General features: G+C 34.0%; 1 protein-coding gene across 3 annotated transcripts in view; it reads right to left on the reverse strand.

Annotated features, from left to right (window-relative positions):
- LOC111049349 overlaps positions 1 to 26,154 on the reverse strand; it is a 106,833-nt gene that overhangs the window by 25,739 nt on the left and 54,940 nt on the right. For all 3 annotated transcript variants that reach the window (XR_005572278.1, XM_022335394.2, XM_039436460.1), the window contains 3 exons: positions 23,503 to 23,704; positions 16,113 to 16,265; positions 14,176 to 14,699 (listed from right to left, as the gene is read on the reverse strand). Coding sequence is in view for 2 of the 3 variants with exons in the window: in XM_022335394.2 (XP_022191086.2) it covers positions 14,176 to 14,699; positions 16,113 to 16,265; positions 23,503 to 23,704 (879 nt within the window). In the remaining variant the exon portion in view is untranslated. The remainder of the gene's footprint in view (positions 1 to 14,175; positions 14,700 to 16,112; positions 16,266 to 23,502; positions 23,705 to 26,154) is intronic.

Here is a 26,154-nt window from a genome sequence, read left to right on the forward strand (position 1 = left end):
TTTCACTCAAGAAAAGAATGTGTAATGAAAGAATGTAGTTTAGAACTTGAGAAGAGAGGAATAATGTCTTTCGTCAATATCAATAGTAGGCTACATAGTCATGTAAGGTGTAACTTCGAATGGACTTGAATTTAATCTCAACCTGTCATGTAAGTTGGAGTTGGGCATGGATTCAAACGTTGGCTCGATTATAGAGGTGCATTTATCGATCAGCTTGCGTAACTGATAATGGGCCAGACTAGACAGGAGAACTCAATTCTAAAGGCAGGGAATGCAGATAGCAGCCATCAGTGATTAGAGCACCTGGCACGCTCTCTGAGCACTACATGGTGTTCAAGTGCGGGTGGGCTCTACTGATCATGTGTGTAGTGTGTGACAGTTTGCTCCAACACCTCATTCAGTTTTAGAAAACGCATATAAACTTGTGCAAATCGGTATTCCCCTTGAGGGCTTCTACAACCACATCAAATACAGCCTTGTTTAATAATAATTGCAGTATCCCAAATAAAACATTTCCATCGAAAATATTTTGAACTCCAGAGAGTTCCAATTTTAGCTTCAACTAATACAATATTAATGGAGTTCTAGACAAAAAAGGTGGAACACATTTTGTTTGAGGACGCCTCAAGTGATTAAACATTTTATGTAGCTCTAATTCATGAAAGTTATTACCGAAAAATCAGCACCTTTTTATCAATATGAAGGTAAAAAAACTTGAAAATAGTTTCAATATTAAGAAGTTATGTTCTGTACATCAAATATATTGATATTGATTCGAAAGAATGGAGACAGCAAGAGTAATGAGGGAAATGATTAAACAGGAGATAGTGAAAGTTAGCTAGATATATATATGGTGTTAGCAGCATGCTTCTATACAGGAATTGCTCGTAGAGTAGCTTAATTTATTCTGTCCTACATTCTTCATCATAGCTTAGAATCTAATATTTCTGAACATTCAATGTTCATCAAAGTACAGAATATCCTTCAGAATTCACTTCACTTGCCTTTCTTTGTGGGAGGATAATAATTAGATCAATGCTACAAATTGAAATACTTGTTTAAATTCTTCGATACCACAACTGGATTCAGGTTTTCAATATTCAATAATTATTTTGAATTCCATACTTTGATGAACATCTTAAATTATATGAATTTATAAAAAATTGATCAAAAATATAGTAATGATTAGATATAAATACAAGATGATTAAGTTTTTGAAAGTACAACAGTTCAAGTTTAATTTTAAACAACAAAATTTAACAAACAGTTCTTATTACTTTTATCAGGTTACTTGAAAAATGAGATATAAAATCAAAGTATTGAACAACTCTAGTTAAAAATATGATTATAGTCAAAAATAAGAGAATTGATAAATTTTAATGAATGAATATGATTAGGGGAGCCTTGCTCTAATAAACTATTATTCGTGCTTAGAAGAAAATTTCAACTGTAAGCTTCAAGAAGTTAATTGAAATTGTGTCTTTAGATATGAATTGAAACAGAAGTAATAATTAAGTTTGCTCTTTACTATAATGCTATAAAATTTGATATACTTATTTGGGCTTTTTAGGGTGGGGTGGTGTGGATTTTAAATGAGAAAAATTGAAAATTCTAAATACAATCTTTACCTGGCTCAGTCAATTCCCTATAGGATAATTGAAGTCTGAGACCAAAAACTCACTCCTACACTGAACACACTCTCCAAAATCCAAGAGACTCACAGCAACTAACAGCAACTCACTGCAACTCTGCAACTAACTGCCACTAACTGCAACTAACTTGCAAGACAGGGTCTGCCTGCATATATACTAGCACCACGATTTTCCACCCCTCATCACCCTTCGCCCTCTAGCTCCGCCTACCCTCAAACTCATCAGCTAATATTCTGCTTACAAAATGGATTCAAATATCAATTTGAATTCACTATAATGTTTATTATGTTAAATCATTTTAAACTATGGCTCCCCTTCATTATTAAAACAATGATATCATATATTTTATCAATATTTAAACTCTGAAGTTTGGATACTGACAATTGAATGCATTGATTTGATTAATACAGTAGGCTAATCAATCTTATAAATCTAATATAGCAAATACTTCAATAATAAATACATGAAATGAACAAAATACAATGTCATACAGTAATCATTACAATCGAGTTGAATAAATCAAATTAATAAGATACCAATCAATTACTACTTAATTAATTAAGCAGGTTTCTTATACTCATTGTCAACCTGTTTCAATCAAATATACTAATTTATTCTATTTACAAATTTGTCCTTAGCCTATGAATTCGGATTCAACTAACTTAATTAGCTTATAATAATTATTGAATTATAATTTATTGTACAACATTATTTGTTGAATACTTTATACATATAGCCTAATCTACTTCATGACCTAATTTATAAATACATTTACTCATATATCATGTTTATCGTTTTATGTGATCACCATTCAAATAACTGATCATCAAATAATTGCTTCAATAATATCCATGTGCTGACCACGTGGTAAAATTGTAGCATATGCTGACCACGTGGTTACATTGAAAATTACATATCTATATTTACTTCTCTCCTAACTATATATCTATATCGCTATTCACCATCTTCATTTACCTGCCATCAACTTATGCTATAGATATATACAAGGGTTGACACAAAACACAGTGGGCCATGTGGTTTCTATTGTAAACGTGTCTGTGACTGACGTTACTGTTACGTTTCTAGGAAAGAATGATTTTGTCTCAAACTATTTTGCAAAGAATAATAACCCCAGCGTCTGTCTAGCTAGGCTATTCAAATGGATTCTCAATAGTTTCGAGAAACGGTTCTTTTTATTATTCTAGCTCTTCGAGCGTTCATATTCTTAAATACAATATGTTCAGAGCACGTGTTGCAACAAATAACCTATATCTACAATTTTTAAATTTTAGGAGAGCACATGGTCGCCATTTGTGGCTCAAAACCCCCCTCTCAAGAGCAAATACTAAATGAAACATGAGTTTAGTCTTTGCGATATTAACACTAAAAGGATGGTTATTAAGATTAAACTACGTGATGAAATTAATGTTCTCACACTTCAGACACCACAACATGAGTTCATAATATGGACGGTCTAGAAGTTTGAAGATCACTGTAGTTCTCCATCGCTGTACAACCAGATCATTGGATGCTGCATGTTACGTGGAATTCTGACTGGCCGTTAGCCTAGTGACTCTCGTAATCTGATAATGTCAACTTAGTCAGCTGCTCCATTTTCTTCCGTCTCGTTTGTTTCTATCTTTCCTCATCATACTGTACTGTACAATTAATACTACCAGCTACACATATTTACAGTTAAGTTTTTCAGCATGGTGCATCCTTCACACAATAAGGCTACTCAATCCACCCCTTGTGTGAATTCCGCACAATGCTTACTGGCTTGTTTACTCTGTGAACAATACATTCTCCATCTCACTCCTTCTCATGTCGCTCGCTCATTTCGCAGGTGTTACCACTTTCTCTTTCTACGCTAGCCCTTACACTTTCATTCTGTCCTTCTTGTGAGTCATTTGTTGTCCTTCTCCCTTCATTGTTTGTTCACAGGCAACTGTCTTTTCCTATTGGCCCAGTATTATGATTTCTTCGATACTATCTATTCACACTAATGCACTTATTGTTATATTATTTACATTATTTCTCAATTTGAAAATTACTCAATGTAATAATTAGTTCTTGGGATTATCATGGCACATCGTTTCATATTTTTCATCTCGTTGTTCATTACTCCTCCAATTATTATCTGAAAACGATCTTCTTCCTCGGTAGTCATTCCGTTCTCCTCTATTCCAGTTTGCACTCCGTGAACAGGTGTTTGCTCCAATATCATTAGCATAACTTCTCTGCGAGTAGTCCTCATGATTGATTGCTCCCCTTGATCCGAAATTATCGTTTACATATCGTGTTCTCTTTATTTGCGGATTTCTTTCTTCAAATCGTTGACATTGTTTTTCTTCTTTCTCTCCTGCTGGACTCGGCTGATAATCATTACGACGATCACTTCCATGAAAATTCGAATCGTATCTTCTACCTCCTCTGCCTCCATTGTTGAAATGATTGTTATCCCGAAGCTGCTGTCCGTTACCGATGTTAACAGTCTCCCTTCTCTTCATTGACGGACTTTTTCGTTCCTCTCTTTCAACCGAAATTTTCTCCTCTTTTTGTTCTCGCTTCTCCCTTAATTCATTCTTCTCAACATCGATATTTTGCAAGCTCCATTCTTCCAATAGTTTTTCCATCTCGGGCACTGTCTTAACATTCCTATTGAATCTAGCTGTTTCCAGTCCAGTTCCATAGTGTTTGACTAGTTTTATTATGATTTCTTCATCCGAGAGTGCCGGTGTCAAATTCCTTGCAATGAGCATCTGCTTTATGAAGTACTCACTTGCGTTTAACTTCCTCCCTCTAATAAATTTTCCGGTTCTCAATCTCTCTCGCACTGAATCTTGAATGAGTTGGCTCCAGAATTTATTAGTGAAACGCTCCTCAAATTGTTCTAAGAGTCAATGCTAGCCTGAATAATCATCCACCATGCTGAGTGTTGACTATCAAATGACTTTTCAATGATGCTTGATTGCTCACTCCAGTTACTTTTCCCACTACGCCGCAAATACTCTTTCAACTTAATCAAAAATTGCATAGGATTCTCCAGATATTTCTCAAATTTTGGCACTTCATCCAATCCCCTACAGCTGGTGTTGACGATAATCGGTTGTGTCCTGGCCTTCTCGAATTCCGTTTTCATCCTCTCCTTCTCTCTGTGAAATTCCGCGAGCTGCTCCTCAAATCTTTTAAAGGCTGCATTATCCATTCCACCTGATTTCTCTGATAGCTCCTTTCTCACCGATGCGATCTCTGTTGAAAGTCTCTTATCTATTCTTTCGACGTTTTTCTCAACTGCTGTTATTTGCATTGCTATCTCACCACAAATCTCCTTAGTTTTTTCCTCCATTTTCTTCTCAAATCTTCTCTCCAGCTGTTCTACATTGCTACTTAACTTTTCTAACTTTTCGTTCATTTCTTTCTTATTCTCTTCCAATTTCTTACTGTTTTCTTCCAATTTCTTACTGTTTTCTTCCAATTTCTTACTGTTTTCTTCGAATTGCTTACTTATCCCTGTCCGGCTTTCTTCGAAACTGGCACCCATATCTTCCCTCATACTTGTTAATAAGTTGAAGATCTTGTCCATTTCGTTCCCTGATAGTCCTACTTTACTCCTTTTTCCACTCGGAATTTGCTCTTGGTCGTCATGAGAGTCACCAGGTTGATTTACCATGTCAGAATTCGGTAACATCTCCGGTGAATATTGCTCCTGACTCTCAATGGTGTTGTCTGTGCTGCCCTCACTGCTTTCGAAATTTGTTGTGCTGCTCTCATTTGTTGCCATTGTGTCTGATTGAAGTGTGTTTACAACCCTATTTCTAAGAAAATATCCTGACATAGGTAACCTATACTTCGATCCTATTACTGATCTTACCTATCACAAGCGCATACATGACCCAAATAATGTTCATACAGAAAAATGAAATAATGTTCAATGAACTACACCCTCAAATAAATAATTAAAATTTAACTTTCTATGATGCTTGACTGGATAAAATAATATACAAAAGATATAAATGATACTATACTCAGGGCTTCCTGTTCTCTATTTCTATACCCTATTCTACTAATATAACCCAAAACTATATTCACAAAAATAATATAATGAATGATTGATTAAACCCAAATAACACTCTTTTGAAATAAAGCTACCCCAAAGTAATATTGAATGAGAATGAATAATATCAACTTTCCTATAACCTATATAAAATCTACATATGATTGAGCGCACCAAATACGAATTCAAAAATTGATATACAAAGTAATTAAGTGAATAGGTTAAACACTGAGAATTTGAAGAATTTAAACGGATAACTTTCCTACCTGGCAATACTAATAATAATAATTATCACACTTCTGTAGCACACTCAATAAGAATTTCACACAAATAAAGGTGATTATGTATACCAATTCACTATTATGCACTTTCACTTGATACACTTCAGCAGATTAACTTAGAATCTGGCCCCTAGTTGCGGCGACATTTTGAACTCTTTCCCACTGTCGGTCTTTGTTTAGAGTGGGTTTCGAACTCCCTCACTCTATACGGTATTTTGCCCGGCGCCAATCAATTACTATGAATTGATAAAATTAAACTAATAAAATTGAATTGATTTGAATTGATAAAATTAATTACTTTACTGTAACTTCACTCACTGTGTGGATACTTATATTTCACTCACTGAACTAATAATAGTATTGAAGAAAAAGATAAAGATAGATAGATCAGGGTCGTGTGTAAGGGAATGTACGAAGTGAAAGGCAAAACAAAGATTAATTATGAATTTATTATTGAACTTTAATTTATATGAATTTATAAAAAATTGATCAAAAATATAGTAATGATTAGATATAAATACAAGATGATTAAGTTTTTGAAAGTACAACAGTTCAAGTTTAATTTTAAACAACAAAATTTAACAAACAGTTCTTATTACTTTTATCAGGTTACTTGAAAAATAAGATATAAAATCAAAGTATTGAACAACTCTAGTTAAAAATATGATTATAGTCAAAAATAAGAGAATTGATAAATTTTAAAGAATGAATATGATTAGGGGAGCCTTGCTTTAAAAAACTATTATTTGTGCTTAGAAGAAAATTTCAACTGTAAGCTTCAAGAAGTTAATTAAATTGTGTCTTTAGATATGATTTGAAAGAGAAGTAATAATTAAGTTTGCTCTTTACTATAATGCTATAAATTTGATATACTTATTTGGGCTTTTTAGGGTGGGGTGGTGTGGATTTTAAATGAGAAAAATTGAAAATTCTAAATACAATCTTTACCTGGCTCAGTCAATTCCCTATAGGATAATTGAAGTCTGAGACCAAAAACTCACTCCTACACTGAACACTGTCCAAAATCCAAGAGACTCACAGCAACTAACAGCAACTCACTGCAACTCTGCAACTAACTGCCACTAACTGCAACTAACTTGCAAGGCATGGTCTGCCTGCATATATACTAGACCACGATTTTCCACCCCTCATCACCCTTCGCCCTCTAGCTCCGCCTACCTCAAACTCATCAGCTAATATTCTGCTTACAAATTGAATTCAAATATCAATTTGAATTCACTATAATGTTTATTATGTTAATCATTTTAAACTATGGCTCCCCTTCATTATTAAAACAAATGATATCATATATTTTATCAATATTTAAACTCTGAAGTTTGGATACTGACAATTGAATGCATTGATTTGATTAATACAGTAGGCTAATCAATCTTATAAATCTAATATGGCAAATACTTCAATAATAAATACATGAAATGAACAAAATACAATGTCATACAGTACATCATTACAATCGAGTTGAATAAATCAAATTAATAAGATACCAATCAATTACTACTTAATTAATTAAGCAGGTTTCTTATACTCATTGTCAACCTGTTTCAATCAAATATACCTAATTTATTCTATTTACAAATTTGTCCTTAGCCTATGAATTCGGATTCAACTAACTTAATTAGCTTATAATAATTATTGATTTATAATTTATTGTACAACATTATTTGTTGAATACTTTATACATATAGCCTAATCTACTTCATGACCTAATTTATAAATACATTTACTCATATATCATATTCATCGTTTTATGTGATCACCATTCAAATAACTGATCATCAAATAATTGCTTCAATAATATCCATATGCTGACCACGTGGTAAAATTGTAGCATATGCTGACCACGTGGTTACATTGAAAATTACATATCTATATTTACTTCTCTCCTAACTATATATCTATATCGCTATTCACAATCTTCATTACCTGCCATCAACTTATGCTATAGATATATACAAGGGTTGACACAAAGCACAGTGGGCCATGTGGTTTCTATTGTAAACGTGTCTGTGACTGACGTTACTGTTACGTTTCTATGAAAGAATGTAGTTTAGAACTTGAGAAGAGAGGAATAATGTCTTTCGTCAATATCAATAGTAGGCTACATAGTCATGTAAGGTGTAACTTCGAATGGACTTGAATTTAATCTCAACCTGTCATGTAAGTTGGAGTTGGGCATGGATTCAAGCGTTGGCTCGATTATAGAGGTGCATTTATCGATCAGCTTGCGTAACTGATAATGGGCCAGACTAGACAGGAGAACTCAATTCTAAAGGCAGGGAATGCAGATAGCAGCCATCAGTGATTAGAGCACCTGGCACGCTCTCTGAGCACTACATGGTGTTCAAGTGCGGGTGGGCTCTACTGATCATGTGTGTGACAGTTTGCTCCAACACCTCATTCAGTTTTAGAAAACGCATATAAACTTGTGCAAATCGGTATTCACCTTGAGGGCTTCTACAACCACATCAAATACAGCCTTGTTTAATAATAATTGCAGTATCCCAGATAAAACATTTCCATCGAAAATATTTTGAACTCCAGAGAGTTCCAATTTTAGCTTCAACTAATACAATATTAATGGAGTTCTAGACAAAAAAGGTGGAACACATTTTGTTTGAGGACGCCTCAAGTGATTAAACATTTTATGTAGCTCTAATTCATGAAAGTTATTACCGAAAAATCAGCACCTTTTTATCAATATGAAGGTAAAAAAACTTGAAAATAGTTTCAATATTAAGAAGTTATGTTCTGTACATCAAATATATTGATATTGATTCGAAAGAATGGAGACAGCAAGAGTAATGAGGGAAATGATTAAACAGGAGATAGTGAAAGTTAGCTAGATATATATATGGTGTTAGCAGCATGCTTCTATACAGGAATTGCTCGTAGAGTAGCTTAATTTATTCTGTCCTACATTCTTCATCATAGCTTAGAATCTAATATTTCTGAACATTCAATGTTCATCAAAGTACAGAATATCCTTCAGAATTCACTTCACTTGCCTTTCTTTGTGGGAGGATAATAATTAGATCAATGCTACAAATTGAAATACTTGTTTAAATTCTTCGATACCACAACTGGATTCAGGTTTTCAATATTCAATAATTATTTTGAATTTCCATACTTTGATGAACATCTTATATTATGTTGAAGCTTGAATTGGAAACCTGTAGAACAAAATACACAAGAAATTCAATATAGTGGGTTAGATTGATTTATTCATCGATTGATGTCTCTTGAAGTCTCTAATAAGGAAGTGATTGAATTCTGTTATTTTGTAACATAAAAATATCTCCCTCTTAGAAGAAGAAGTTGTATTCCAATTTTTTTCATCATAATTCAATAAATTGAGTCATCTTTCTACATATAATATGTATCCAATGAAGGATGCTTCGAAAGAAAAAAGAAAAAGTAGTTGATTTTGTTAGGAATCAAATCACCGATTGAAATCAATGATCGAGAAAAATGGGTAAAGATTAATATACCATCAGCGAATCAGGATATCAGGAACAATTCAAAGAGAGTCAACATTTCCTATAACGCGTATTCTAGGTGATTTTCTTCAGAAACTTTCTTCTTTAGAATTACCTATTGAAATTTGTTAAGTCGATATTATCATCTTGTCAGTAATTCTTTGGCCCCACCCAGCAAGTTTCAAGCATGCTTCGCTTCTATGCAAAAGTATTTATGCAAAAACGTTTCAAACAATGCTGAAGTTCCTTGAGCATGCAAACTCTCCCATTTTGTAATCATTGAATTATCATAATTGACATAAAAGTTTCTGGGTTGATAGGGACCACCCATATGGATTAGGAGGTCTAAGCTTTTATAATTCTCAAGCTTGAATCTCTTTCTCTGATCTGCAAGTGATTCCTCAGAACAATATTATAGTAGTTCGATTATGAAATTGAAAAGAATTTAATTTTATGCTATGCATTTTTTACACACAAAGACCAAGCAATTAACTGATAAGAATCAAGAAATATGCATTACCATTACTTTTGGCACTGTATAGGCAATCATGAGCTGAAAAGCCAAATTATTTGAAAGTTTCAGAGACCAGAACAGCTTATTTTTAAAGAGAGATTTCAAATTATATAATGATCTCCCTGTATAATTTTTTTATTAGTAGCTAGCAGGTCAATATTCCCAAAATTTTAAAACACTATAAATTAGTTGGATTTTAACAATTTCGACTGGAATAAATTAATTTCAATATAAATAATAACAATTTTCACGTTTATTGTGACTGGTAACTCCTTTCCCATTTACTGTATTTTGTCTTCTCCTTGAAAGGGCCTGATGTTTCAAAAGTACTGTAAATGAAATTCCTGTAAGTAGTAGTGATATGGTAAGCCTAGATGAGTTTAATAAATTAAACAGTAATTTTCAAATGATACGAGTATTTGTCATTAGTACTCTACAAAATCAAAAGCGGTACAGTTCTATCATAAATAGCATGAGAACATACCAGAAATAATTTAATGGGGAGATTTTTATCAGTAGTGACAATATACTTGTGATAAGGTTTAATTACTAAGCCGGAGCTATTTAAAATAGCGAAGTTATTTCGAATCACGTTTGTTGCATAACCTTGAACTGAATGGGACTCATCAAGAAATATGCAGACTAATAGCTACCAGCAATTTAAGTGACAAGAATCTCACAATCACGTACATGATATAAAAAGGTGAATATTTATAATTTTCTGTGAATAGGAACAAGGACACTGCGCTTTTTGAATTTGAGTAGAAAAATGGTCTGGTTAGCAATTGGGAAATATTGATATCTCATTATCTAGTTTTCTAAATCGGAGTAGGCTATTCATTTCATACAATTCCAACTGTTCGTGAAAAGGTCGCTAAGTATACTTAGAATATGTGATTCAAAGCACAACGTCCAGTATTCATGAGAAATCGAAGGATATTACTTTTCGAAATTTAGAAGTCCCCTTTCTCATTTCATAGAGTAAGTTATTGATTTTACGTTATATGCCAAAGATTGTGATATGGAAGCTATTCATTTGTGATTTATAATCTTATCACCTCCGATATGAACAGTCCATCTCTTCCAATTAAACGTGCAGAATGTGGAAATTATGCTGTGAAGTAAAAGGCATAGCAATGAATTTACCTTTCTTGAGAATATTACCAAAAGTGTAAAGAGTTAAAAGAGGGGACTCTCTCTTTCAAAAGAGGGTGACTTAGTTCATACTGAACTGACAACAACGTTCTACTCAACAATCAACCATCATTGTTCAAACAACAAAAGCTGCAGTACATTGGAAAAATGAGTGCTATTGTCCAAGCTGACAATTCACATGGATTTAACTTGGAGAGGATTATTCGACTATTGCTGGAGGAATTTCTCTTACATAAAATTAATGATGGCAGAGGAGGATAGTCCATTAGATTATATTAAAACACTGTAGTAAAATGTGACATTTCGACAACTATCAATAAGTTTAAATTGACTATGTGGATTGATAACATCAATTAGGATCATTATAATAAAATTTAATGACATTCCACTCTAATTAATATTATACTGCAGTGGTTCCAAACATTTTATTTTCAGCTACTCACCTTCGTATGTTTTTACATCGCGACCCACTAAATTCCCCCCCGTATTGTAATAGATTTGATGGTTATGTTCAACAAATGAAAAATAGGGAATTGAGAACAAACTCATGGAAAATGCCAATTTCAGGCGTTCTTTTTTAATATTCTCTAATAATTACTGATCTCTCTCGTTCTGCAGTACCTACTCAGAATCTGAATTTTTCCGTTGTTTTTGGTTTGGTAGACTTTCAGTTAAATTAATGAATGAAACAAACACTGTGTTTGTCCTACTCAAAGCTGACTTATATTGAAGTAGCAATACACTTTTCCAATGCATATCATGAGATTTGGATAATGATTTTCGTACATTATTATGCATGGTAGAGCACTCCTATAACTGTGCTCTTCTCTGTTTTCAACTATCAGTGATCAAACTAGTCTTTCTGGTGCTCTCGTTTGGAAACACGCAGCTGGAATGCAGATAAAATTTCATTGAAAGAATCTTCTTTTAAGAGTGCTTAGCTATTTAGATGCTGAAAACTTCAATATAAATTCCAATGCAATTCATACACATGAATTCCGAATTGCGTTCGTGTATGGAATGCAATTGAGAGAGAATAGAGAAAACAGAAATCGTTTTCCTAGTCACGACTTCCGATGTTTATTTTCCAGCGCAACTCTAATTTTCCAAGATATTCCACCACACATTTTCCAAAAATAAATTATTCAACAGAGAACCTCAATGTAGAAAAAGAAGCAGCATAGTTCGTTAATGTTTTATGAACGTTCATTATAATCGTATCATTAAACAAAACTCGACAAGGAGTTGAGTTAAGCTAGAAGGGGAGTTTCATCCATTAACCGCTAAGTGTCATGAGAGCGAGAAGCATACTAAACACTCTAGCTAGAAGAGTTTGCAGCTGCCGTATTTCATGTACTCGTGAAACGCGCATTAAGCTCAGCAATCTCCAGTTTCGACCCATTTTTGAAACGAGACTAGACTATTTCAGTGGAGTTTTTCAGCTTCAGGCGTGACTAGCTTTCCCACGGCACTACTAATCGCTCACATGAGCGAGCAAGAGAGTGTTCAGCTGTTCAGGACTCTTTCAGCACTAAACCCTTCACCATTCAATATGCAAAGTGACGCCCGTCATTTTAAATTGAAATCAAGTAGTCTAATTGATTGGTTTGGCCGGCCTTTGATTTGAATTGTCCGCTCTTTGACTCTTCAAATAAATTCGTGTTTCTTATCAGCAATCAAATTATATTTTTTCAGTTACAAGATTCAATACATCCCAAAGCTATGCGAATTAGAAGTAAGGCTAGTCGCATATTGAGACGCAACACGACGTGTTCCGAGTCTGCTACTAGTTGTAAAAAATATATGAATGATGAAGACCAATAATTTTTTAATTATTTTGAGTTCTAATGCTCACTTGAGTTCTATTGTATCTTCCATGTTCTATTTTCAGTTCTCCATGATCTATAAGCTCATTTCAGCTAATCGTGTGAGCTGATCCTATATCGAATGATCACATTATTATGTTCACACACACATATATATATATGACCATTATGATATCAACTTATCTAGCGGAATCTGGCCACGGCATATTACATCGCGTGGTGTCTCAATAAAATAATTGAATTTTTTTTAATTCCCGTTTCAAATTTGATTTGATAGGATATTTCAGCTTGACTGCTTTATTCTTCCTCATCTCAATCTCAATACTAATGATGTTCCTTTATTGTATCTTCCACTCTTCAACTACCAATACTTGATTGTTCACCAAACATACAATCCTGCCAATTATCTCCCAAGATCAACAGTGGATGTAACTTTAAAATGCTTCAATTCTTTGAATTATTTTTCTAAGTACAAAAGGGTTTGTGAGGTTTAGTAGGTGAGGTTTTTGAAGCTCACAGTATTAGCTCAAATGAGCTAATAAAACATAGAGAACTCAAAATATAACAACAGCTAATGGAACTCAAGTGAGCATTGGAACTTATAATAATTTAAAATCATTAATCTTGATCATTCAACTATTTTTCTTAATTCTATCTCTATATATACTTACACTGTGAACTTTGTTGATCGAGGGAGTGTATCATTGGTTTTGATCATCCAGTTGTTTTTGCTAATTCTACGTACCGGTATCTCTATTTTTATTTCCACTGTGAACTACATTGAACGAAGGGGTTTTTCAAGATTTTTATAAAGTCCATTTCTTGTACTATTCAATGATTCATGGCATATACATCACTCATAAGACTTCTTCCTTCATTTGCTTGACTGCCCAAATCCAGCCATCACTATAAAAAGAGACAATAACCATTAGATTATAAGTACCTACTATAACTGTTAGATCACCCTGTCTTCTGTCACTCCTTGTTTGGTATGTAAGCTACTATTAATGCAGTTACTGTACTAAGCACAGTAATTGTAATAAAAGTTTTAATCAAATTACAGTCACTCTACACTCGAACCTGATTCCTGTTTTCCATGTAATGATATCATTTATAATTGATTCAATGTACAATGAAACATACAAGATGCACGCATATTTCTAATTTTGTGATAAATAATGTCAGAAGCTTACCTGTCGATGGTGGGGAGTATCGACGGACGAGCTGCTCGACACAAATCGACGCTGGTAGAACTCGAAGTCGTCGTTGGCGGCAGTCGTGGCTGAGCAGACGCTGCGAGAGGAGAGCGTCGCGTACAGCGGCTCCTCGGCCTCGCCGTCATCCTCCTCATCGTCGCCGTCCTCGTCCTCGGACGTGGTCGCTTCGGCGTCGAGGAACAGCGACTCCCGCAGGCGTCGGATGTTGTCGACGCCGCGAAGGTCGGTCGTGCTGAGTCGCTGCGTCAGGAGGCACTGAGTGGACGCGACTGCCGCCGGCCGCTCCATCTCATCCCTCGGTCGGAACACGTTCGACTCGTCGCCGCCCACGCTCGCTGCAGACACCAGGTTGGCGTGCAGCTGGGAGGCAGAACCGCCTCCATCGGCCACCCCCGCCACCACTCCAGCCCCCGTCGCCGCTACCGCCGACATGGAATGCGGGAACCGCGCCGCCAGGTTCAGGTTGAGGCAGTATGGCGGCAGCGCACTAGTTCTCACACCTGTTCAAATCACAAATCATCATCAACAATATAATAGAGAAAAGAATTGACTAATACATTCAAGCCAGTTATACACATCGATTTTTGGACGTACGATATTTTGCCGTCCTTATAAATTCTATTGGATCAAACAGATGATGGTATGTGTTAAGTTCCGTTTAATGTTGTAGAATTCATGAAGACGGCAAAGAATGGAACGTCGAAAAACCGATGTATGTGTGATTTGGAATAGGAAATACATGAATTGGACGTCGGAACAACTGATCTGATTGACTTGAAATTTTTATATAGATCCTTAAATTACCGATGATGGTTATGACATAAATTTACGTCAAGTTTAGAATTTGTTAGGTTTTCAGTACACCAAGTTTTCGATTTGTCAAGTTTTCAGTTTGTGATACTTTGCTTGAGTGATAATTATTTATGTATCTATCTATGATATTATAAAGAAAAAAAAAGATACTGATAAAAATTGTTTATACATATACGGGAAGCGAAATACATGTTTGACGCATTATTACGCCTGAACTACTGAACTGATTAACTTGATTGTTTGTTTGTTAGTTTGTTTTTAATATCTTCCCAGAGACTCTTAACAGAGTATGAGAATTGTCAAAAAAAAAAAAAATGCTTGAAAACATTACTTTTGCTATTTTGATATTTTGCATGGATATTCTTAATTAGCCGAGGATGAATATAGGCTTTTTTCATTTCCATTAATCAATTTACATTCAATAACTAGAACAAATATTTATTTAACTTGTGATTCAAAGTTTAAGCAATATCAGAAGCCCAATCTAACAAAGCTTTCTCCAATGAAACCATGGCGTAATTGGTAGAAGGTGCTATTCATGAATGAAAGGTTGCGGGCCCAAGAACAGTCAAACTCTTTTTTTTGGCTAAGAATTTCAAATTTGATGAAGATTATCCACGTAATTTTGACAAAATAATGAATAATTTATTATTCTATTTTTTATGTTTCCTGGATACAAGGAGATTGCGTTTTGCACCACAATATATTAGTATATAAAGTAATAGAATGAATTAGCATTCAACACTAATCAAGAAGAGTTAAATGCCACATAAAACAAGAATCCATTCTAATTGTACCTTCTCCTAAAAAGTTTTCTACCAACTTTGACAAGAGTTGAAAGCTTATTAATGAAATAAACTGTATCAATGGTATTGATAGAAAATCTTGACCAATTTTGAATATTTTCAAGAGATAAAGCTTGATGTGATTTGTGTTATTCTTAATGAATAATTCTCAGGAATTCGACTATATTTCTTTTTAATAATGATATATCACGTCAACCACCAATCAAACAATAAAGTTATTTATGAATCTTTATGAGTAAAAACAGTTTCATTTGATTTTATCACATAAATATTGGACGAGTATGTTTGCAATACCTTTACACCTCCGGTAATGATGTATGACGGGGATTCTGCCGTCCAGACTGGTGAAAAGGGATCCATTGGTGAGTGGGAACCTCACGGTTTCAGTCGTAGGCCTTTGGCAATCAAGGAGGCTGTTATTGAACGGCCTGAACTTGCCATGAAGACCTGAAATTAGGACAATATTTGATTTAGTATTGACAAATAGAATGAATTATCGTGATAGAGAATGATGAAGGTTAGGCCTATGGAAAAATTTTTAGGGCGATGTAGGCCTATGGAAAAGTTATGAGTAAGATATCACTCCGTTGGTCGATATATTGGAGTACTAAGGAATATATTCATAACTGGAACATTGAAAAAATAGGATTTTTTTGGAAAAAGGAATTATTTTCGTCCTATTTATTTATTTTTGATTCATTTTAAATTCAATTTGACTCCATAAAAATAACTATATCGATACCTGATAATAATAAAAAAAGAAAAGTAGATTCATTCGAGATATTTATTAATCATTGAGGGTACTTGATAATCAAGTTCAGTTGTATTAAATTAACTAGTTGAAAAATTATTATTGAAAACTTATAAAGTTTATGAGCTAATCGATAATCTCATTCATATTACGTAATTAACATACATTATATCATTATCATACAAACATCTCATTAGGTAAGATTGGCTTTATCCTTTCTCACTATCGAAGTGGGTTTGGAATATAATATAGGCTTTGTAAAACATTTGGGCTTGAGTGGTATGAGTGAATCCATTCCCAATACAGACAATCAAAGAAAACATGCAAGAATATCTTAAGACACAAAATTTGATAAGTATAAATTGAAAAGTGATTTTGTGATAGGCCTAATGTAGTTTTGAAAGGCATTCGTTAAGAATTCATTATAACAATGTACGTAAATACATTGATGTATTTCATTTTTCTTTTTTTTTTAATTTCGATTTCATCTATTGCCAATTAGAATATTCAACACTTATTACAAACTCTTTATAATATGACATATCATTAAAAATATAAATAAATAAACATAATTACTCATACATATACTTGAATAAAAAAAATCTAGGCATCACCAGCAAAAAGAAACTCATTGCCCACTGTTGAGAGTTGCAAAACAGTAAAAGAGAAACATAATATTTTGAAATAATGCAGAAAATTTAGGTTTAAATTTAACTAATAATTACAGTAGAAACTTTAGAACAGTATAATATAAAATCAACAAATATTGTGCAGAGAAAACACTTTAAAATGAAAAGAAAAGAATTAAAATTAAATTGCTATATTCAGGGTAAAGAAATATTCCCTCTTAATCCACTCTTTCACGCTCTTTTTACTAATTTTGAGGAAGTCAAAAGGTATTTCATTGATCAATTTACTGCGTGTGGATTAGCTGCCTTCTGATCAATGTAATAATAGTCTTAAAAAATATGTAAAATTTTTAAAGACCTAATTTTATACCAAAATTTAATAATTATCTCCCTTTTTGGACAAATTTTATGTCTTACATTGGTTAGGCAACTAGTTCTAAAGATTTTTGAAGTGAATTTCTGATAAAGAAATTTCAGAATCAGGATTACGAATCTATTCCAACCTCAAAGTGTTTTAAAGTGCATTGGGCGTTGAGGGAATTTTAAACTCTCAATTTGAAGCTCAGTTTTTGCAGGTCGGACACAGCACTGTCTCCGGCTATATATCAACAGTTAGTGACTACCTTCGAATGTTTCTATTTTTTTCTTGTTGTCCTATAAATGCATATGCGTATATATATTTAATACGTAAATACATGATGATGACATGCCACCGTCTGCATCGGGCGTAATTCGGTGATATTCCCTGAATCAAAACGTTCAATACCCACATCAACTAAAACTGAGTATCAAGTTTGAACTTTTCTAGTTCAGTCGTTCCTGGAAACTAACAAAAACAGGAAGCATGCCGATTACTAGCAGGATCTTGAAGCTCCCTCGACTCACTATTTTTATACTTAAGCTGGACTTGTGTACCAAATTTACTCAATTTCAATTAGGCTTACATTGACGTTTTCAGTTCGCAGTCTTCACAGTACTTTAATTACGGGAAAAGATGTATTTTCATGCAGTGATGTACAACAAGCGATGAAACAATGAGAAACGTAGCTCAGTCAGACACCTGTCTCTAATGGATGAGTTCTGTTCCAGCTTCAAACTCTCGTTTTGTCAAGGGATTTTGGTCTCCATTATATTCCTACCACTCTGTTACATTAGCAAGGCCCTTGAAATCACACCGTAGTTTGTGGATCCAGACGCATTTACATTTTGGTGAAGAGGATCATACAAAGGTTCTTCTCCTGTTCTTCTATTTCATATTGAAGTGAGTAATTCTATTATTTTTTGAATTTTCTCATCAACTTGAAATCGGGGAATGAATTTAAATAAAAAATATTTAAAATTCGTCACCACATTTTCAAAACAGCACTTCAATTTGTATCAACAGCTATTATTGTTGAAGAGTTTTAGCAGATCAGGAAAGAAAATGCATTTCAATGGAATATGTATTTTTTCATAGCAATCTAGTCTAAAAAGACTAATGAGCGATTTTTCCCAATATATGGGTTAAATATTATTAAGATAGGTAGTTCTCACCAGGACTACTACTTCTAACAACTAACTTAAAATTAACAAAAGATAAAAATAGTAATGATTATATAAATAAATAAGTTATCATGCATTATAATATACACATTCACACTATTAACACTGCTCTGCTTTCAACATTTTCAGTCCACCACAAAAATACACAACTCGAAGGGTTTGGTCCGCTTCAATCTGCGCAGCATGTGTGTGTTGTCAAGTGAGCCACTTCTTCACTTTCATGCCGTTCGATCCTGTCTGCATGCTTGCTTGCGAAGCGCCCAATCATTGATGCAACGAACTCCAGGTCTCTGTGAATGTCGGCGGTTCGGCCGAATCTTGGAGTATCGACGATGCTCAAAACGATTCCTCAAAACTTTGTTCTGGAATCGTTGAATTACATCGACGTTGCTCTTGCTGGCACAGCTACAGAGTTGAATTCCATACATCCATATGGGTTTCAGGATTTGCTTGTTTCAGGATCTTGTTGTAGGTTGAAAGAGCAGAATTTCGGCCTATCAACCAGTAGATTTTTCTATATCTGATTCCTAGTTCTTCTCTCTTTTTCTTCACGTGTGCTTTCCAACGCAACCTTGCATCCAGAGTCTTGCCTAGGTATTTGGCCTGGAATATGTCTGACACTATTGATAAAGATAACCGATACAGATAATAATAATAATATTCGTATGAGTTTTATTGGTGGGGAGTCCCTGGCGGAAGTTCCACCTCGTCTGAATATATCATTTCAGCCGTCAGTGGGCCTTACGACAACATGACGATAACTGATACATTCAAATATGATAATAGATATTTTTTTAAGCTCGTTATTGATTCCAATTTTAATATAATGAAAAAATCGTGTTTTTGATTTTGGAACATAAATCTGAGTTAATCAATTTATGAAAGCAATATTTGAAGAAATATAAAATAAGATTCCCATTTGCATGATGGTTTTTTGAATTGAAAATAATTAGATTGTGACTTGAGTATGTGACCCACTATCACTAGTAGGTAAATTGAGGTGTGGCAATAAAAAACCATCAGCATTCAGTTCCTGATTAACAGCTTTTATATTAACGCAAACGTTGACACCTTTTTTCTATGAGTTTTATTTCGGTCCAAAAATTGAATAAAAACAAGTTCCATTGAATAATGTGGGCTGCGCTGCAGATCGAGTTTTAATAATCTACTTTTCAGGAGGATGTGTGTGGGGCTCGATCTTGATGTTTCATTTACAGTGAGCTGATTTGGTTTTTCATAGTGGAGAAGTTGCTGTTGACAACGCCGCCGCCGCCGACGCTCACTTCAACTTTCTTCCTCTGGGTCGAATCGAACGAGATCGATTAACAAGGATTCCAAAAAAAGTTGCAGGAAGAATGTCGTCCGGAGAGCGGAAGTATTGGGCCCAACTCAAAACAACGACTTTCTCCAGTCGATCTACCACTATTTCTTCTACTTCTTCTTCCTTCTCTGCCCTTTCTTCATCTTGTATTCACTTGTTGCTGCACTTTGAATCCAGTTCATTAGACACCATCAGCTGGCACTTCTCAGCGCGCCCTCTTCATTAATCCACAATTTATTGGAACACTGTTTCCTCTTCTTTCTCATCCTCTTAGCTAGATTTAACTCTCATGTACCACCACACGCTACTTCTACACTTTCATCAACACTACTGTCGTCTGTATTACTGGATTTTTGTTGTTGAATTATGTGCATCTATTCCAGAGTAAATCAACTTGATTTACATGAGTCAGATACATCTTCATTATTATTCTCACAACTGCTCTTTTAACAGGAAATAATGATAAGTCATGTAATAATAATAGCCCACAGTTCATTGTCGCGAATGATAATTGAGAAGATTTACCCCTTTATTACAGTAATATTAGATTGAAATTGGAATCAATTCATTGGAAGAATGAACGAAAGGGAACAAAAATGATCAATCAATAGAAAGCGTTTGAAGAGTCCCTTCAACATTGGTGTTTTTTCATTCCAGAGAAAAACTCACTTCAGTACAGTATAGTCTAGAGACGTCTAGAGTGTACACTGTGCTGATGGGGCTAGACACTATTGGTATAATAACCAAAGTTTTACAACAATTCGTCATAATGATGCAATATATTTGAAGAGACCATCAGAGTTTTTTGAAATTAGTATGAGTAAATTGTCTGTATTAGGCAATACTTTATAGTCAAGTTTTGATACTAAAAAAATCAATAAGTTTCATTTTCTTCTATGGAAACTGAATAAATTTACAAATAATAAAGGTTAATATGTCAATGAAGCATGACTGGTCTATTGTTCTAGATAGAATTTATTATTTTAGGAATTCGGTAATATCGTGTTTCCCAACATGGAATTTCAGTATCCCTCAAAGTGAAGTTGAATGGAAAAAGAAAATTGTATTGAAAATTTCTGTAAATAAAAAAAGGTAAATTGGCAACTGCAAGAGCAGATGAACTTTATAATATACCACTGTATAATTATTATGAGATATGATGTGAATCCCTAAAGGAAGGTTTTTCGAACCAAGAATATATTTCTAGACATCAACAATAATTATCCTCATTCCTATTTAGAAAGTAATGATGAACTTCTCCTGACTGTATGCCCATCTTAGACGATTTAATAGCAGAAGTCATTGACCCTACTATTTAAAGGATATTAACAAAAACAGAAACTCTGATGAGAGACTTTGATATAAGATGTACTTGTGAGAAGTTGATCTTGATTATATACTTTTCTCAAATAACTGTTTCTAAACAGGAAACCGTCATCTGTCAGGATAGCTTTTCCCGTTCGAAAACGGAGAGAAAACACAAAATGCAGGTTTTGCTGAGACTGCTACGAGATTCTAAAACAGAAGCAAATTGCTTGTGAAGAGATTTTGAATTTGATATTAATAGTTGATTTTCCAATTATTGGGGTTATGAAATAACAGTTTTTCTTCTCGTCTTGTAAAAGATAAACAAGAGCTTGATTATGGCCCAATTCTATTCACATTATGGAATATTACTCTATTGAATCAGAAACAAAACACATACTGCATACTGATCCAATTTAAGATTTCACGAACCTTAATATGAAAAGAACAACGTTTTTAATGGTATCCGTTTTACTAATGGTATAGTGGGAACTCGAATGGAATAGGCCTAGTGAGATTTTCAAAGTACAATTCGAGGATTGTAAGATGATCGGGACTCTTAGAACTTTAGGACTTTGAGAAAGGCACCAGTGAACTCATTTCAATCCAAGCACAGGGAATGTGGTGAAGGTCGTTGAGTACTCCATGTAACTGCTCCCAGTGAACACACTAATCATTTTTTAGTGTCTTCCAAAACAACATTCTTCCATCTTCCAATGTAATTTTTAAAGATGAGTCGAAACTATTCAGTATTCCCGAAAACTAGACAAGTCATTCCACATAAAACAACGTAACGTTTCTTTCAACGGTCTCTGCTGAGAGTCTGTGAGCTGTAAACAACTTTTTACACAGAATAAGACTATCTGTAATTCCAATTACTGTCATCCCTGTGCTTACTCTATCACTTTGTACGTAGATGTCTTGAGGTAACTTTCTCTCCTTGTAATTATCACAGCAGCAAAAGAAATTGGACAATTATATCTTGAGATATACAGCGATCATTTTTACTTTCTCACTGTCTTATGAATCCGTCTAAAAATGAGAAACTAATCACGCGTAGCGTCAAATGAAAACGAAATCCTCTCAATCACTACAACTCCGGCTATCTTATTCTTCCTTCGTCATTACAAAGTTTCAATTCAAACAATGAGTTCAACTTGTGATCTCCTTGTAACCTTGGATTACAAAAGGATTTTGCAGTTATGAAATAATGTAAAGTTCTATTTGGAATATTTCAATATTGTATTCATCCAGCTTGAATAAATGATCATTTTACAATCTAATGCCTGAAAAGGAAAGGGAGAGGAAGATATATGTTTTTTAAATTCATTAAAATTAATATAGAAGGTAGAGATAGTAGTAAGTAAAAGTGAGGATTTAGTGTGACTGTAAATTTATCATAAACCTCATTCTCAATTATTTTTTTGATATTTTTTCCACTACTTCAAATATTTTCCATCAACGTCTTCAGATTAAATTTAGTCACTCCCAACTTTAATAAGCTTATTTCAGAAACGATACGAATTATACCACTATACATTTCCTTTCAACACGGCTTTAAACTTACAACATCCCATAAGGGTTGCCCCTTCGCTTCTAGACAGTTATTTTCCAAGGAGGCTTAGCGAATCCCTATCTTATTCTACATGGGGAAAATACAATATTTTATTCTGTTTTATACCGTACCCCCTTGCATAGTTCCTTGCATTTTAGTTTTCCGATCTGGAAGCCACAAAGTCTTAAAAGTGAAATGTAACCTATCTTTTGGAAATGTTAAGCTGCGTTTACACCAAAGTTATCAACAAAATGTTTATTTTTCCGTCCTTATAGATTCTATTGGAATAAACGGAGCTTGACAAACACATATGCTGGAATAATAAGTTATGTTTAATCTAGAATCTTTAAGGACGGAAAAATAAACATTTTGTTAATAACTTAGGTGTAAACGCAGCTTTACTGTTTATAAAACAGAATAGAATTTTTGGGCTGAGCCTATTGCTCACTCCCAGTCATAGCTATAATGATTTGTAACAGTATTAAATAAATAAATTGAAAACCAAATCAAATTCATTGATTTAATGTTAGTTTCAAGTAAATTGTTGTTTGTGAATGAAACATATGGGATAGTGGTTGTACCTTGGAGAGGCTTGGATATGTCGCTGGGTCTGTGGCGGGTGTAGACGGCTGCCACCCTCTTCTGGAAGGCCTTGTCGGCAAGTGCCAGCACCAGCGGCAGTAGGAATCCCTCCAGCAGGCCACACCACAGTGGCACGTACTCCAGTGGCAGTTGCTGTGCCGCCATCACCCACGGAAAGTAGTTCACTAGCACCGTCAGCACCTGCATACAATTCAATTCATCTACTGTATTTACAAAAAAGCACCTAAAAATCAACTGAGATCCACTCATTTCCCCTGTATTATATTCGGGAAACCATATATAGTTTCAACCATATAGATGTAACCATAGATATATATCAAAGCGTTGTCTTATCCCACTATCAATTTAATTATTGTTATTGCTTTAAACTGTTTAATTTATGTTGCCAACTTCTATCACATTTTATTACTTTTATCTACTATCTTATTTTACTATCGAGTTTGATTGATATGTTCTGCTTTATTTAATTTGTGCTATTTGATTATTTTGCATGAGTATTACTTTTATATTCATTATTGTCTTATTTCATAATTTTCTACATTATCATACTCGAGTTGAAAATTGGTGTATCCTTTGGAAATTGAATAGATATACAAGTAACCGACTCCGAATGTTTTTATTATTGCACATCTGTTTAGTGGCATTGACCTTCACTTGAGTTCTAGATCCGTTAGTACACCACCTGAAATAATCCTGTTGAAGTAGCAAAACAAAAGGAAACATTTTCTTTCATGATTTCTATTCATTCATATTGTAATGATTGAGGCTTACTACCTAATTATTTTACAAAAGAAGAAAGAAAATATCAACATGCCTGATTTGAGAAAGAATTGATTTCTTAGATGATAGAAATCAGCGTTTTCCACAACTATTCAATACAGTGAAGTTGAATAAGGAAGTAATAATATGGAAGTCAGCGACTGCAAGGGGTTGACAGGAGAAATACATAAAGGAAGGGTGTAATTTTTATTGTTATTATCATCATAAAGTAACATTGGCTAGTATTTTTTTCTATTATTTTTTACTTTTACTCAATATTATTCTGTGATTTCCATTAGCTGCCATTGTCCTGCTAAAATAGCAAGACTATTACTACTAAAATAATATAATTTTCCAATCATACTTGTTATGGCTGTTCTCATACCTCACCTCCATATCTTTATACAGAGTGAGTCATAATTATGTATGAGAACCCTTCAATAAGTTGGAGACTGTTGTAGATATAGTACTAAAACTTCAAGGATAAATTATTGTTCAAATACTCTACCTTTTGACGTACAACTGAATTTCAACCCCTTATAAGGGGGTGACTTAGGGTGTTTATTACCACACAATGGGTTTTACATTTATATAATTATTATTTAACGAAAATCCTAAACAAATGCTGCAAATCACCCCCTATAATATAATATTATTATATTATTATTATTTTTATATAATATTAATTAGCATTTGAATAAATGCATTCTCTATTTAATTCCAGGTTTTACATTTGAAATATTCGAGTTACAACCCCTAAGTCACCCCCTTATGAGGGGTTGAAATTCAGTTGTTCGTCAAAAGGTAGAGTATTTGACCAATAACTTATCCTGAAAGTTACAGTATAATATCTACAACAGTCTCCAACTTATTGAAGGGTTCCCCTACAACATATGACTCACTCTGTACATCTAATACCACCAACAAATATGAATATTCATAATTTTTCATACACAATATCAATGAAAACATGAAAATATGGTGAAGATGTATGCCAAAATAATATGTCTTGAAAACTTCTAATAGAATCAATTTGTATTCTATTTCTTTTTTGAGTGACATATTACCGAGAAGAAAGGTTTTGCTTGTACAGCGTTGAATGAATTGACTCTTTGAGGTAGTGCAAGTGCATTATCCAATCACAGCCATCAACTTACAAATCCATCAACTTTCTAATGTAAAAAGTCAATCGAAGGCTAATGGCTTCACTTCAGGTGAATTGAATTCGGTGTGAGTTCAACAGTTGAGTAGGTCAACAGACGAGTTCAATATTGATGTTTAGTTTCAGTTGGTGATGGTGTTGGCAGTGACGAAAGATGGCCTGGCGGGAAGGTCGTTACTCGCCACTCGCCACTCGCCATAGTAAATCACCACGCAATTAGCATATTAATGTGGACATGTTGCATTCTGATTAGGTATATCAACTGATCTATATTCCTAGGAGAGATACCGGGCTCGTACCAAACCATTATCAACAATGATTCTGTTGGTGGCATGCATAATTGATTGAATGGAGCGTTCCAAAACTAAAAATTGTTATGAACATTCACAAATCTGTTAATAATTGGATTGGATTGGTCATTAGAAGCAAATGTTTACTTTGAATAGCTTGTCACTTTTGCAACATGTTAGTTTGATTTTTGTTTCCATCCCCAAGTTCATAAATTAAGTCCTAAGAAAATGTCTAATAATTCATTAGTGAACAGGTTTAGCTAGTTCTTTTCAGAGTAATCCGTTAATCTTTACATATTACTTCATTTTATCTCCTTGGTCCTTGATAGCAGGTTTTATAGAGTAGAACTATTTTAGATATCATTCCCATCCAATTTGTTAACGTCTGTTGCATCGTTATGCGTTACAACGACTTTGTA

The sequence above is a fragment of the Nilaparvata lugens genome, chromosome 1 (genome assembly GCF_014356525.2).
Source record: "Nilaparvata lugens isolate BPH chromosome 1, ASM1435652v1, whole genome shotgun sequence".
NCBI classification, from domain to species: domain Eukaryota; kingdom Metazoa; phylum Arthropoda; class Insecta; order Hemiptera; family Delphacidae; genus Nilaparvata; species Nilaparvata lugens.